We start from the raw sequence: 15,393 nt of genomic DNA on the forward strand, positions 1-15,393 counted from the left end.
CACTCACACTCACATACACGCACTAACATACACATAGTCACACTCACACACGTGCACACATACACATACAACCACACACACACACTCACACTAACACACACACTCACACATAGTCACACACATGTGTGCATGCACACACACACTCAGACACACACTCACTCACACTCACACATGCACACTCACACACATACACACACTCAAAATTCCCAGACCCCAAGTTAAGAAGCCATGTTCTAGACATAAAATTTCTAAGATCTGCAGAGCTGGACAAGTCCTCAGAGCTGTCCATGGTGCCAGAGCATCCCAAAGCTGGGACTTGAATCCAGATCCTTTGAGTCCAAACACAGTTCTCCATCCCTGTGCTAATTAGAAAAATGGGACTATTATGTGACACCTTCTTAGGCCTTGTGCACCATCTTTCCATTGGAGGTGAAGGGTGATTGCAACCAATGACCGCTCCCATTTAGGGATGGTTGTTTGGGGCAGAGGATGGTGGGAAGGTTACTCAGGCTCCCCTGGTCTGAAAAATCCTTCTGGAAGTCTTTCGGAGCCTCTGAAGGGCCAGACTTCTCTCCATTGACATTAGCTCTGTTGACACAGAGAGAGACGCAGAACCTAGTGATAAGGTGGATAACATCAGCCTAGAATGAAATGGAGAACAAGAGAGAGATCTAACAATGATCCATGACAAAGATGTAGAGATGGAAGGAGCCGTCGAGATCAAGCCCATTTTACCAATGAGAAAACTGAGGCCGAGAGAGGGAGAGCCCCTTACCTAAGCTCATCCAAGTGTCAGAAGTGGAATAATAACAAGAAAGTATCCCTGAGTCATCAAGATAGTTGAGGGGAAAGGAAAAGCAAGAGAACCAAGGAGGCCTAATTTCAAATTCTGACGACTTAGCCTGGGCAATTCCCTTCTCCTTTTCATGGCATACATTACAGAACAGGTCCTGGTTTGTGCCTGTGAAAGGGATTTCCCATGATTCCCCACTACTGATGAAATCTACTTCCTCTACCATTTTTTTTTCAGGAGAAAAGAATTGGGGGCAGGTGTGGAGAGGCTCCCCTTCCCTTTGTGGGCCAGGGCAGGGCCCCTCTGATTAGCCCTTGCATCCCTCTTCTGACCCCCCCCCCCCCGAGAAACCTGACTCTTCCTCCATTATTTCTGCTCCCTGAGCCGCTCTAACTGGCGGGAGGATCACCCACCTCTGGCATTGCCGGTGACCCCATGTGGGGGCCTCCTGTCTAGATCCCCCCCTTGGGCTTCCTTTCCCTGAGAGAGTCCCAGGGAGAGCTCCTGGGGGTTGGGGGTGGGGGGGGGGAGGGTGTGCTCTCTCTTTTTTTTAATTCCCCATAACTGTGGTTTGATTCTGCAGGTATGTATCAGAAAATATAAAACTAGGGAATTTGTCGGCTCTTCGAACTTTCAGAGTCCTGAGAGCTCTAAAAACTATTTCAGTTATCCCAGGTAAGGCCCCGGACATCCCCCCGCTCGAAGCTCGCAACTCCAAGTGACTTTCTCTCTGTCCCCTTGTCCCTCGTCCCCTTGACTGTTGTTTTCTGCTGGCGTCTCGTCACTGTCTTGTGTATGCCTTTCCCTTGTTACAGATACACCACTGAATTTGTGGACCTGGGCAATGTCTCAGCCTTACGAACCTTCCGCGTTCTCCGGGCCCTGAAAACTATATCGGTCATTTCAGGTGAAAATCAGGTCAAACATCAAGGCTGGACTGACAGACGCCCCACCCTCCACTCTCCCCGCTCCATTCCGCCGTGTCGCGGCCCAGAGGCGGCCACACGCTTTGGGAATGGACATCCCTAGAGGATATTCCTGTCCTAGAATACACCGCCCCGAGTCTGTGTGGTCCACGGGCCCGGCTCCCCCGGCCCCACTCCATCGCTCTGTCCGGAAGCTCTTCCGGCCCCCGCAGCGTGGGGGGAGATGGATTTCTTGGGGAGCAAAGTCCTCTCTTCAAAGGCTCCTGAGCCAATTTGCAGGGGTCTCAAATATTGCCAAATTTATTGTTATTATTGTTATTATTATTATTATTATTACCCAAGCCTCATTCTGGTCTTCCAATGAGATGGAGCTTTAAGCTCAGAGCTTCCTCCCAAAGTATTTCTGTTTGACAGGCAAACCCAAACGCGACTCCAGCAGGAACGATCTTGGGAAGCCGGTATTATGACATTGTTCCAAGAATAAGACAGCTTTTATTCTCTCCAGGCTTAGCCGGCAGATCAACTGCCCCGTTACTCCCTCCACTCCCCCCCCCCACTCCGAGGCTGGCAACAAAGGCATCCACAAGACCCCTGGGGCCTGGTGCCGGATGCCCCCCTCCCGCCACCCCCGACCCACAGACTCTATTTTTTAAACCAATAGTGTAATCTTTGGACAGGTCTCCTTCAGCCTTGGTGTTTCACAGATGTAAGCTGCATGGCAAGGTAGAAGATCTAGCAGTTCATGCATGGCAGCTTCAGCGGGCCATGCTCCCCGGCAGACGTTGGCAACAGCCCTCGGCAAACCCCCTCTGCAGGGAGGCCATCCCGGGAAAGGGGGGGATGCAGCCCTCCCCCTGTCAGCCCTGGGGGGGGGCTTGAGAGAGAGATCTCTCACCTGCTCACACTGGACCACAATCAGATTTAGGGCACGCCCCAGGCCACGCAGAGAGCGAAGCTCTTTCTATCCTAAGGAGGGAGATTCCTCTGGGAGTCTACCCAGAGCAGAGGGGAAATGGTCCCGAAAGTCTCTTAGAGTCACTGGTGATCCTGGCTCCATTTTGAACAGTCAGAGCAGCCCTTGGGTCTGACAGTGGGAGCAGAGAAGGCGGAGGGAGAGCGAGGGAGCAGGTTTTGATTTTCAGGCATGACTAGCACGGCCATTTAAGGGGGGTGGACGTGGCAGGGTACGTGTCCGTGCCTTTGTTCCAGGGACATGTGTTCCTGCCAGAATGAGAGAGAAGGCTCAAAGGCCTGAAATGCTGGGACAAGCAGCAGGGTCATCTCCAGGTTGGCAAGGGCTGGAAGGAACCTGGCTCTTCAGGGATTCAGAGCTCGGCGGGGCCTTGGGAATCGAGTCCGGGTCTCGCCTTTTCTCTCTGCCATCCAGAGATGGCACAGCCTGAATGAATGAGGCAGCAGCTCTGAATTCAGTTCCTCCTGAAGCCTAGTCCAGCTTTCCAGCCAGGGCAGGTCTCTCCCCACTGGTCTAAAGTTGGGGCAACCAAAGCTCACAGAAAAGGGCATTTCCCAAGCTCAGGGACAGGTCCCTGGATGCCCAGCCAGCATTTTTCACATTTAGATCATGCTTTACAGATTACTGAGGGTTTTCTCACATAAATGGGGAAAAAAAGGATTATTTATCCTTATCTTACAAATAAAGAAACTGAGGCTAACCAAAGTTAAAGAGATGGTCCCTGCTCAAACTTGGGTAGGAGAAGAGTGGAAGTAGAGCTCCTCTCGTCTGTGGCGGCAGGGAGATAGCCCTGGTTTCAAGACTGCAGACAGTCCTGCTCCCTCTCCCCACCAACCCATCTCACAGGCTCCCCCTTCCCAGCCCACCCTGGCTGCAAGACTTGGCATTTGGACCTAAGAGTGGGCCATTCGTCTGACTCCACTTTGGTCCGCCTCTGTAACCTGTCAAGGTCTCAGCCTTCTGGCTCTAGCCTGGGGAGACCTCATCTGCAGGGCCATGCCCAGCTCCGGGCACCATTTAGGAAAGACCCTGACAAGCTAGAATAGGACTGGGCCCAAACCCGAGCCATAGGACAGCCATAGCCCAAACTCCCAAGGTTTAGATGTTTGGATAGATAGGCGAGAAAAATGGGAAAAGGCAAACTGGAAGCTTTAGTAAGAAGGGCTGGGTTGTGATCAGGATTATTCTGTTAGTGCCAGGGAATGGAACTGGGGCAGTGGAAGGAAGAAGCAAAGGGAAGATTTGAGCTCGATGTCAGGAAATTTCTTAATAACCAGGGCTGCTCCCAAGTGGAATGAGCTGCCTTGAGAAGTGCGGACTTTCCTGCCACAGAGGTCTTTGAGAAGGTGGATGAGCATGTGTTAGGTGTCCTGCAGAGCAGGTTCCCATCCACCTCTTGAGATTCTGCCATCTGACTGACTTCAGGTGTCCAAGGAACACAGACAGAGGCCCTTCCGGTAGCCCTTTGCTTCCTCTCATTCCATGTCTTGGCTACAACCCCAGGGATGGGAATATATTTAATGGATTCCTTTTGGATCCTTTTGGATCTTTCCATGATTTTGCCCCCAAATTCTCCCACAGACATAAAGACAATCTTTTTCAAATATGGGAGAAGCTTTTAGCTGGGGTGGGGGCAGGGTGTTACATGATAAGATAGGATAAGAGACAGTATGGAGTCATGGAAGAGGAGCTGGCTCTGGGGCCGTCTCCGTAAGCTGAGACATTTCAGAGCAGGTGCCGGTCTGCAGGGCAGAGAGAATTTCCTCACTGGGAGTTCCCAGTGGGCTCTTCCTTCTCTGGGGCTCTTTCTGGGCAAAGTGTGATAATAGGTCATTAAGACCAAATGATTCAGGAGATAGACAGATGGATAGACAGATGAAATGACAGACAGACAGACAGATAGATAGATAGAGAGAGAGAGGATAGATAGCAAGATAATAGATACAAAGACAGAGAGATAAATAGATAGACAGATGTATAAATAGACAGAAATAATAGATAGATACAAAGACAGCTAAATAGACAGATACACAAACAGATAGGCTACCAGACAGATAGCTATTTATATACATAATACAGACACATATCTATAGGGATATAGATGTAGCTATAGACAGAGATTTCCCTGATAACTAAAATCAAAGCACACTTTTGTCATACTTTGACAAAAAGAAAAAAAAAAGTGCGAAAAGTTTGAGCCTTAGAGTCTCATAACTGGGCTTTGACTCCCAATTCTGCCCATTTCTTCCTGTTTGACTTTGGGCAAACTTACTGAACTCTCTGGGCCTTTCCTGTACAAGGAGGAGACTGGCTCAGCCTGGCTTTTTTCTGGCCTCTTGGAGCCTCTGGGCCCCCCACAGACTTGTCCCCCCTCTCGATAACAGAGCTTGAGGCCCCATCCTTACATTGCAGGTCCTCTTGGGCAGGGGAGAGAGCTCGCCCCAGAAAGATGAGCGGTTGGGGCCCCTCTCCTCGGATGGCCTCCCTCCAGAGTGTCTCGGTACCCGCCGGTCCCGCCGAGCCTTCTCCCCCAGGTGGTTGCCAACATCTCCGGGGAGGCTTTTTTCTCCCGCAGGATGCCTGGAGCATCTCTTCACTTTCTCACAGCCAGAGGCGTGCTCACGGGGAAAGTTTTGTTTCCCACTGTTTGGTGCGCCCTCCTTCTCTGCTTCCTGACTTCTGTTTGGATCACTCTGACACAGCCACCGTGGGGGGGTTAATGGATTAACCAGCTTGAGAATGGATCGCTTTAATCACAGATGTGGCAAATGTGGGGAGCCCGGCTTCTCTTCCCTCTTTAATCTGTGGGAGCCAGAGCTGCTGACGGGCAGCCGGGGCCAGAGTGAGACCTCCAAAGGCTGGGGCGAGAGGGGGCCAAAATCCAGCCACCATCTGTGGGAAACAAGACGAGATTTCTCAGCCTGGCTTTTTCTTAGAAGAATAACCTTAGTACTATGGACAGATTGAATGCATTCACATCATTTTGCTTCTTTTACTAAATGGGAAGTCCCTCAGGGACCCTAGCTGGGTAACAGATAAATCAGGGGGAATCCCACTTGGGGATTTCTAGAGGGTGGGCTATAACATGTTTTCTTCTTATATGGCCCTTCTCCTCTCCCTTTCCTTCTCTTCTTCCTCTTTGTCCCCTTTTCCCACCTTCCCCTCCTCCCTCCTTGGAGACTTTCCCTTCCTTTCCTTCTTTCCTCCCTGGCCCACTCTTTCAACCCTGAGGGTAAGGCCTGAGGCCATGTTCCTTCCAATAAAGATGTTTTGTGCTCTATCTGATGAACCCTTCCCCCTGCCACCCTGTGACAATTCTCTCCTTCCCTCCAGGGATGTCAGCATGAATTTCTAGGGCAATCAGAAGCATCTCCATCCCCAGGGCCCATTTTCAGAGACCTCTGTCTGTAGTATAGTCAGATTTATGAGGCAAGAGGGAGGAAAGAGACAGAGATAGACAATTGGAAACAGAGACAGAAAGAGACAGAGGAGAAAGGGCTCTTCCAGGTGAGAGCGAGAGGTTGGGAAGGAGGTGGAGACCCCCGTCCAAAGTCAGGCAGCCTGGTCCTCCTGCTGCCACTCTCAGGAGCACCTCTCAGTCTCCCTGGGGTGACAAGCCCAAAGTTGTCATGAGCCTGCGAGGGGTCGGGGAAGGACAAGCACCATTTTGAGGTCCCAAGATTCCCCACCATGGCCATCCCTTCTTGAAGAATACCATTCCCTGGGATGGTTGACCCAGAAAGGAGGGAGCTAAGTTCTCACAGCCTCTTCCAGACCCGACTGGGCTTGGGAGCAATTTCTGAATGTGTGTTCCTTCGTGACCCCCTCCAGTGTTCTCCACTACTCCTTTGTTAACCGTTGTAGGGACCCCCGATTGTTTGGCAGTGAGGAGTCCGGACTAGGTGTTTTTTTTAGTGTTTTTGTTTGTATGTTTTTATTCCACCCAAACTGACCTAGGGAGAGAGAGTTGCCATTCCCATGAGCAAAGTCTGAGCCCGAGTTCCCCTGGGCTGGACAGTTCCAACTCCCTCAGCCCCAAACTGTCTGTTCCCCCCCGAAGGCCCCATGCATGTCCCCTGGATCCCCTGGAAATTCAGGAAGTAGCAAAGGCCGGATCTGGGCAAAGTGAGGTTCAAGCCTAATATTGATCCCCACTTCACTATACGGGCCTGTCCACCCCAGCCCGATCCCACTAGCAGGGCCCAGGGGCCTTCCTCATGACCTGGGCATTCCCAAGTCCGGTGCCCCTTAGCCTTGCTGGATGAGGGTATCCTTTTTCCCCAGATCTCCAGGTCCAGGAAGGCCCCCCTTAGATTGCTGGGGTGTTCCCGGGCTCTAAGCCCACTCAGGCTTAAAAGAGCTTCTCTCCAAGAAAGTTAAGATGTCACCCGGCTCCAAGCCCCATAGCACCTGGAGTCACGGCCTCTAGCCAGCCTCTGACCTCCTGATCTTCTCTCCCCAGGCCTGAAGACCATCGTGGGGGCCCTGATCCAGTCAGTAAAGAAGCTCGCTGACGTGATGGTCCTCACTGTGTTCTGCCTGAGCGTCTTTGCTCTCATAGGGCTCCAGCTTTTCATGGGCAATTTGCGGAACAAATGTGTGCGGGACTTTGTGGTCCTGAATGGGACCAATGGCACTGTGGTGTCCGAGGGGCAAATCTGGGAGTCGGTAGAGGAGTACATCAGCAGCCCAGGTACTTGCTTCCTTTTGGGGTCCCTGGAGCCAGGGGAGACAGGGAGCCGGCAGATATAGCTTTTTTAAAGGATGCTTTGAGATAAACGATGGGAGGTCCAGTGGCTGAGGGAGCAGTGTCTGCTTAAAGAGTTGGGAAGGGAAAGATAAACTGACAGACTGAGGAGATCAAGATGGAACCGTCAGAGATGTAGGAAGAGGAGCAGGTGAGAGAGCTCTGCACACAAAACAAACAGAAGAACAGAGAATGAGAAGGAAGTATGAATAAGGGAAAGCTCGAGAAGGAAGTATGAATAAGGGAAAGCTCACGCCATGGAGAACCAGAGGACCAGAGTGCAAATTCTGTGCCTGCCCCTTAGTACCCCTTAAAATCAGGGTTTGCTCCCTATTTCATCTTTGTATTCCCAAGGCTTAGTGAGTACAGTGCCTGGCACAGAAGGGCCCTTAATAAATAGCCATAGTGGAGACTTAGAAAGACTTAAATTCAAATTCAGCTTCAGGGACCTGGGACAAATCACCTAATGTCTCCTCAGTTCCCTCAACTGTAAAATAGAGGCAATGTGGCACTGATTCCCAGCATTGTCTGAATTGTTGAAGATTGTGTTGGCAAAGTGCCTGGCACATAGTAGGTGCTTCGTGAACTCTTGTTTCCTGTTCTCTGCCCCCAGCTGGTCTCCGTGAGTTTGGGTGGGTGCCTTTTCCTCTTGGCCCCATTGGGGGAGACTAGATGAGTTCCAAGATTCACATAGTCTGGGATCTCCATGTTAGGAATCAGCGAGCTCGTTTGTGAAATGAGGAGTTTAGGTTGCGCAGCCTCCGAAGTCCTTCTCGTTGGAAATCTGTGCGCCAAGTGGTCCAGAACCTCCAGGAGACAGCAGAAGGCTTGCTGTCTGGGGAGGGATGGGGGAGAGGGAGAAAAGTCTGGAACGCAAACTTTTGCAAAGGTGAATGTTGCAAATTATCTTTGCGTATTTGGGAAAATAAAATACCATTTAAAATGATCAAAAAGAATCTTCAGGAGCTAGAGAAGCACCAGGCCCTGAAGGGAATCCGGGGCACCCGGAACTGAGGAACGGGCAGGGGCAGCAGGCATCTGGGACTCCTTCTAGAAGTTACCTCTAAAGGGGAAGGGTCAGAATGTCAGTTAATGCCTTTTATTAAGGCTGTTGTGTGCTGGGCATTGGCTAAGATGCCAAGATCATTCCCTATTCCCAATGAGCTCACTGTCTACGGGGGACACAAAGTGCAAACACCTGCACAGGATCAAATGCAGATAATCAGCAGGGGGAGGAACCAGCCTCAAGAGGATGTGGGGAAGGTAGAGATGCCAGGAGGTAGAGGTGAGGAGGGAGATGGTCCAGATTCAGGGGACGCCAGAGAAAATGGCTGGAGGCCAGAGTGCTGGACTAAGGAGCATGGGGGAGAAAGAAAGAAGCTTTCACAAGACTAGAGAAGGGGGGGAAGTGTGAAGGGCTTTGAATGCCATCCAGAGGATTTCATAGTTGGTCAATAGTGTCAAAGTCAACAGAACTACTGAATCGTAGGTAAGGATCCTTGTGGGCCATATATTGAATCAGTTTTAAAATGTAAAGCTATTGGGGCATCTGGGCAGTACAATAAATAGACCACCAGCCCTAAAGTCAGGAGGATCTGAATTCAAATGTGACCTCAGACATTTAACATTTCCCAGCTGTGTGACCCTGGGCAAGTCACTTAACCCCAATTGCCTCAGCAAAAAAAAAAAAAAAAAAAAGCAAAGCTATTTATGTTTTATCATGTTTTTATTAATTTTGATACCTATTTCCCAATTTATATTTTAATCTGGGCTGACAACATTCTGGAGCGTCTCTGCCCTATTTGCCCCACATTTGACACATTTCCTAAAGGTGATAGGGAGCCACTGGGGTTTATTGAGGAAGGAGATGCTGTAGACTTGGGCTTGAGGAAAGTCACTTTGATGCCTGGAAGGAGGATAGATTGGAAAAGGGAGAGCTGGTCCACCAGTGATGGTGTGAGTGTGAGGTGATGAGAGTCTGTAGCCACAGGAAGAAAAAGGGGAGTCAAATCTCCAGGCCTTAGGAGTAGCTTGGATCTGGGGGTGGGAGAGTGAGGAGTCCGGGTCGGGAACCTCAGGACTGGGAGGACGGGGGGCCTGCCATAGTAATAGGGAAGGTGGGGGAAGAGGCAGGAAGAAGGAAGATAAGCTCTGTCTTGGACACATCCCAGAGTCGTCTTTGGGACATCTATGAGATTCCCAGTTGGCAGTCAGTGGCACAAGGTTGGGGGTCATCAGAGGGATCGTGGGTAAGGCGACATGGGAATCCTCAGCACAGGGACGGAACTGAATGCCCAGAAGCTCATGAGATGCGAGCTTAAAGGAGGAGGAAAAGAGGGATCAGGTCGGAGTCTGCTGGGACATCCACCATTAGCAGCCCTGAGGTGGACAAAGCCCAAGAGATCTAAAGAAGAGATGGATCTTTCTTAAAGGAAAGGATTGAGGGGCCCAAGGCCATTTATTGACTGAAGGGAACCAGGCCAGGAGGAAAGATTGAAAAGCAGGGAGGGGGAAGAGAAGGCGTCCGGAACCCTCCCAAGCCAGCTTGTCCTTCCCTCCCCAGGGAGTGTGGTCAGGGCAGGCCTGGGGGCCTCAGGAAGCCATCTCTCCAAGGAGTACTTGGCCAGCAGCCGGCCCGGGGCCCGTGTTCCAAGGCTGGGACAGATGCCATGTGGAGAACCCCCTGGGGACAGACAGACGTGACTGAGCCCTGCTGATCTCCACTGGCCTGTGCCCTTGTCCCAACTGCCTCCTTTAAAACTAATCTGTGCAGCTTTGTATTGATTCAGTTTGTATATGTCGGTATATAACGGAGCTCTTCCTGTGGCTCCCACTTAAACAGAGGCTCATTGAGAATAGGGACCATCTTCTCTGTCCTTGCATCCTAGAGCCCAGCACATAGTAGGTGCTTAATAAATACTCGTTGTGGATCGAAATGGGAGGGGTTGGGAGCGCCAGGGAATCATCGGGAGTGTCAGGAATCATTGGGAGCCTTTAGCCTGGAGATGAAAGAGCTCTGGCTCTTAGAACTTGAGTCCATATGGGCTCAAGCAGTTAAATGGAAATGGAAAGACCCACGTGGTTAGGGAAGTGTTTTGAGCCTCATGGTCCCCCCACCTTTTTCTTCCAGAAAACTATTTGTTGAAGAACGGAACCTCAGACGTGTTGCTCTGTGGGAACAGCTCAGATGCTGGGTACGTGGTGCTCCCACCTGGGGGAGGCGTTTCTTACCAGATCTGTTGCCTGCCCCCCTTTCCTCCTCTGTGGGGGATGCTGGCACTTCCCTGGAGCTCCCTGGGCACTGACCAGGCAGAGTAGTGCGATGGAAAGAGCTCTGACTTTCTGGCCCTTTCTCAGAGAGCCCGGGATTATATCCCAGTTTGGGAAAAGATTTTAATCTCCCAGGGCCTCAGTTGATTGTCGGGGGGATGTTGACTTAGTCCCAAGTCCCTTCCAGACCTCTCTGTATGATCCCATGATGGAAATTTCAGAGGAGACTCAGGCTCGCCTCGTTCCTGTCCTTCCCTAGAAATCTGTCCAGGGCATGGCCCTGCATTTCTGGGGCTGTGAATGAGAATTTTCACCAGTTATGGGCAGGGGAGAAACAAAGCTTCCCTTCTGGCCTCCCCATGCTCTGACCTGTAGCCTTCCTCCTGCCCCAGAGCCACATCCCGGGGTAGAATTAACTGATCCCTCTAAGGGGATCTGCAATCAGCTGGACAAGGCTAGGAGTCAGTTCCCATCTCTAATGCTTACTGCCTTTCAGAAGCCTGAGCCTCAGATTCCCCATCTGTAAAATGAGGAACGTGGACCTGGATCTAAGGTGTCTTCCAAGTATTATAAATTCTGGTTTGCTCTCCTGTTTCTGAGCACACACACGCATGCACACACACACACACACACACACACACTCAGACCTTTCCTGCTGCCATCATCACACCTGGGAACTAGAAGGTGCCTGAGTAGCCCTTCATCCAGCCCATTCCTGCCTGAGAGTCCCTCCTAAAGCCCCTCTGACAAGTGCTCCTCCAGCCTTGTCTTCAAGACCACTCCTGAGGGCAAAGCTACAGCCTCCATGTGGATACGAGAGGTGCCCCCTTCCTTCCCCCAGTGGGACACTTCCCCCTTGTGATGGGAGGATCATACTTCGCCATCGGTGGGGATGTGAAATCAGAGCAAGAGGAAAGCTGTGAGGGAGAGGGCAGGCGCTGGGCTGGGGACTCTCTCCAGGGTCCTGCCTCTTCCCCCACCTTCTCTATTACTATAGAAGCTCCCCCATCCTCCCAGTCCTGAGGACCACAAGCTGGACTCCTTACTCTCCCCACCCCCGGATCCAAGCTACTCCCATGGCCTGACTTTTGTAGGCCTTTTACTTGCACTATCTCCTTTGGCCCTCCCAGAACTTGGTGAACTTGGAGGTATTAACTCCCTCATTTACAGACAGGGACACTGAGGCTCAGGGAGGTTGGGACCTGTTCAGAGTCACACGGGTGGCAGGTCTCTCTGAGCCCAGAGCCAGCTCTTTAGCCCCAGGGGACTGTCCACATTCAGCCAGGGGAAGAGATGTAACTGTACCTGACGGGGGATGGAGGAGGCCCTGCAGGACCATTTCATAGTTCCAGTTTGTCTGGCTCACAGGACATGTCCAGAGGGTTACCGCTGCCTGAAGGCTGGAGAAAACCCCGACTACGGCTACACCAGCTTTGACTCTTTTGGCTGGGCCTTCCTCGCGCTCTTCCGCCTGATGACCCAAGACTGCTGGGAGCGTCTCTACCAGCAGGTGTGTGTCTTGCCTGACAGATTAGCTCTGGCCTCCGGGTCAGGGGGGACTAGGGCCCTTCTCCCCACAAGTCTGCTCCATGTCAGACCCCACACTGGCTCCCAACTGCACCATTCCTGGCTCACCCCAAGGGCTGGCATGGATAACAGATCCCCAAGGGCAGGGCTCCCCCAAGCCTCCTCTCCAGGGGCACTGGTACCAGGGATGCCTCGCTGGTGACAGAATGGGTCCCAATTGGGAATAAAGCAGCTTGGACCCATGAAGTTTAGAGGGAGGCTCCCCCTGGAGCCACCAGGGATGTGTATTTGTTTAAAAGCCACACAGGCTCAGTTAGTATTTAAAGGAACCAGTCCAAACATTGGGGGTTCGATATCATTCCCACCTTTGGCTATAAGGGATACTGTTAGCTAAGGGATGCTTACTTACCTGTCTCTGAGGATGTCAGACTCTATCCTGGGGCAGGCAGCTGGCAGAGGGACAGAGTGCTAGCCCTGGAGGGAGGAGGAGCTGAGTTCAACTGGCCTCAGAATTTGACACAAACTCTCTGTGAGATTCTAGGAGAGTCATTTAACCCTGACTGCCTCACACACACACAGCAAAGGACACTTTCCCCCCATGCATGAATTTAGAACAGTCTGGCCTCCAGTGGATGCACGACATTCTCCCCTCCTTGTGTGGGACAGCCTCCCCTTAGGCACAGGATAGTCTCCCTTCTAGAGGAATATGGGACATCGTACCCTCCCTGTACTCCACGTGAGACGTTGTCTTCTTATGGGCATGGAATGCTCTTCCCTCGTTAAAGGTGTGCAGCATTCTCTCTGTCACGTATGGGGCTTTCTCCCTTTTAGATATCTGAAAGTCTTCCTTATAGTGAATATAGAGTATTTGGCCCCCATATGGAAGGAAGATATTCTCTTGTCTGGAAGTGGGACATTCTCCCTTGCGCATGGAGGGTAGACCTGCCATTCCTCAGTGGGCCATTCTTCCCTCCATAAGGACAGGGAGCTAGCATTTTCCTTCCATGTGGGGGATATTTTATAGACCCACCTAAATCTGGGGTAGATTATCTGAGCATTGTGTGCAGCCTTGGAAGGACTCCCCAACTCTGTTAGCAACATCTGGTGTATGTCGAACCTTTGCTTTCTCTCCCCTCTCTTCCCCCCATTCCCAGACGCTGAGATCTGCCGGGAAGATCTACATGATCTTCTTCATGCTGGTCATCTTTCTGGGCTCCTTCTACCTGGTGAACCTGATCCTAGCTGTGGTGGCCATGGCCTACGAGGAGCAGAATCAGGCCACTATTGCTGAGACCGAGGAGAAGGAGAAGCGCTTCCAGGAGGCCATGGAGATGCTTAAGAAGGAGCATGAGGTTGGTGAGCAACTCGCTCGGGTGTGTGTGCTGAGTGAACCAAGGTGGATAGAAGTCTGTGGTGGAAGGGTGGAGGATTCATTCTGGGACATCCCTTGGGTGAAAGAGAAGGAGTCCCCAGTCTGAGCCAGCTCCAAAAATAAGCTCTATTCTGTAGCGTTATCATAAAGCGAGAAGAGGCCTGAGGGATTTTAAAAAGGGACTTTGTTAGGTTTCCCTTTCACTCCCTCCCTGCCCCAGCATCTTTGTACCCATCCTTCCTCCATCTAGAACTCCTCTCCCTCTTTCCCATCCCAGGAAGGATCCCTCACTTCCTCAGACTCTTCCCTTCTCTCTCTGCCCATCTCAATCATTTTTCCCCGTAGTCATTCAGTTGCCAGCATTTTGGAAGTACCCTTTTTATTCTGAGAGAGCCTCAGCACCACCAGCTCTCCACATCTTGAATTCTCCTCCGCAGTCCAAGGGACTCGGCTAGTCATCAGTTCCTATATGAGAATCAGATTCAAGGACACACCCTGGGGTTCTGCTCTGATTTTGTGTATACCCAATGGTCAAGCCAGTCCCAGAAAGGGTCCTGCCTCAGCTAGTGCTTATTATACATGCTATTATTTCTTTTTTAAAAGTTTAAATTTTTTTATTCAATTCCAAATTCTTCACTCAACCCCTTCCCCTATTCACTGAGAAGGCAAGAAATATGACATCTATTATAAATATGAAGTCATGCAAAACATTTTTACATTAACTATGATGCAGAAAAAAAATTCTACATTAAGAATATTCCAGTTTACTCCCTGGAGGTAGATAGGATTTTTTTTAGCATTTCCTTTAGTTATGATTTTTTACTTTTATTTTATTTTATTTTGTACTTAATAGTATCTTATATTTTCCAATTTCACGTAAAGATAGTTTTCAATATTCATTTTTGTAAAGATTTTTGAGTTCCAAATTTGTGTCTCTCCTTTCCTTCCCCTCCCAAAACAGCAAGCAATCTGATACAGATTTTAAACATAGTACCACATTAGTCATGTTATAAAAAAAAGAAATTAAAACAAAAGTAGAAAACAAGAAAAAACAAAAGAAAAAAGGTGAAAATAGCTTACTTCAATTGGCATTCAGACTCCATGGGTCTTTCTCTGGATGTGAATAGCATTTTTCAAGCTTTGGAAATTGTCTTAGATCATTGTATTCTGAGAAGGGCTAACTCTATCAAAGTTGATCATCACACAGTGTTGTCATTACTGTGAACAAGATTCTCCTGGTTCTGCTCACTTTATTCAGCATCAGTTCATGTAAATTTTCCAAAGTTTTTCTGAAATATATGCCTGTTCATCATTTTATATAGCAAAATAGTATTCCATTACATTCTTATAACAAATTTATTCAGCCATTTCTCAATTGATAGGCATCCCCTCCATTTTCAATTCTTTGCCACCACAAGAAGAGCTGCTATATTTTTGTCCATGTGGTTCCTTATCCCTTTTTATGATCTCTTTTAGATACAGACCTAGTTCTGTTATTGCTGAATCAAAGGGTATGCACAGTTTTATAACCCTTTGGGCACAGTTTGAAATTACTCTCCAGAATGATTGGATCAGTTCATCACTCCACCGACAAATCATTAGAGTTTCAATTTTCCCACATCTTCTCCAACATTTATTACTTTCCTTTTCTGTCATGTTATCCGACATGCTAGGTATGAGGTGGTATCTCAGAATTGTTTTAATTTGCATTTCTAGTAATTTAGAGCATTTTATCATATGACTATAGATAACTTTAATTTCTTCATCTAAAATCTGTCTGTCCTA

General features: G+C 49.8%; 1 protein-coding gene across 2 annotated transcripts in view; it reads left to right on the plus strand.

The window, feature by feature from the left end:
- Positions 1-15,393, plus strand: part of LOC100925158 (sodium channel protein type 5 subunit alpha) — a 124,939-nt gene that overhangs the window by 25,946 nt on the left and 83,600 nt on the right. For both annotated transcript variants that reach the window (XM_031952487.1, XM_031952494.1), the window contains exons 5-9: positions 1,609-1,700; positions 7,155-7,385; positions 10,570-10,633; positions 12,078-12,219; positions 13,391-13,588. In XM_031952487.1, coding sequence (XP_031808347.1) covers positions 1,609-1,700; positions 7,155-7,385; positions 10,570-10,633; positions 12,078-12,219; positions 13,391-13,588 — 727 coding nt within the window. The remainder of the gene's footprint in view (positions 1-1,608; positions 1,701-7,154; positions 7,386-10,569; positions 10,634-12,077; positions 12,220-13,390; positions 13,589-15,393) is intronic.

Source organism: Sarcophilus harrisii, chromosome 1 (assembly GCF_902635505.1).
Source record: "Sarcophilus harrisii chromosome 1, mSarHar1.11, whole genome shotgun sequence".
In the NCBI taxonomy this organism is placed as follows: Eukaryota; Metazoa; Chordata; class Mammalia; order Dasyuromorphia; family Dasyuridae; genus Sarcophilus; species Sarcophilus harrisii.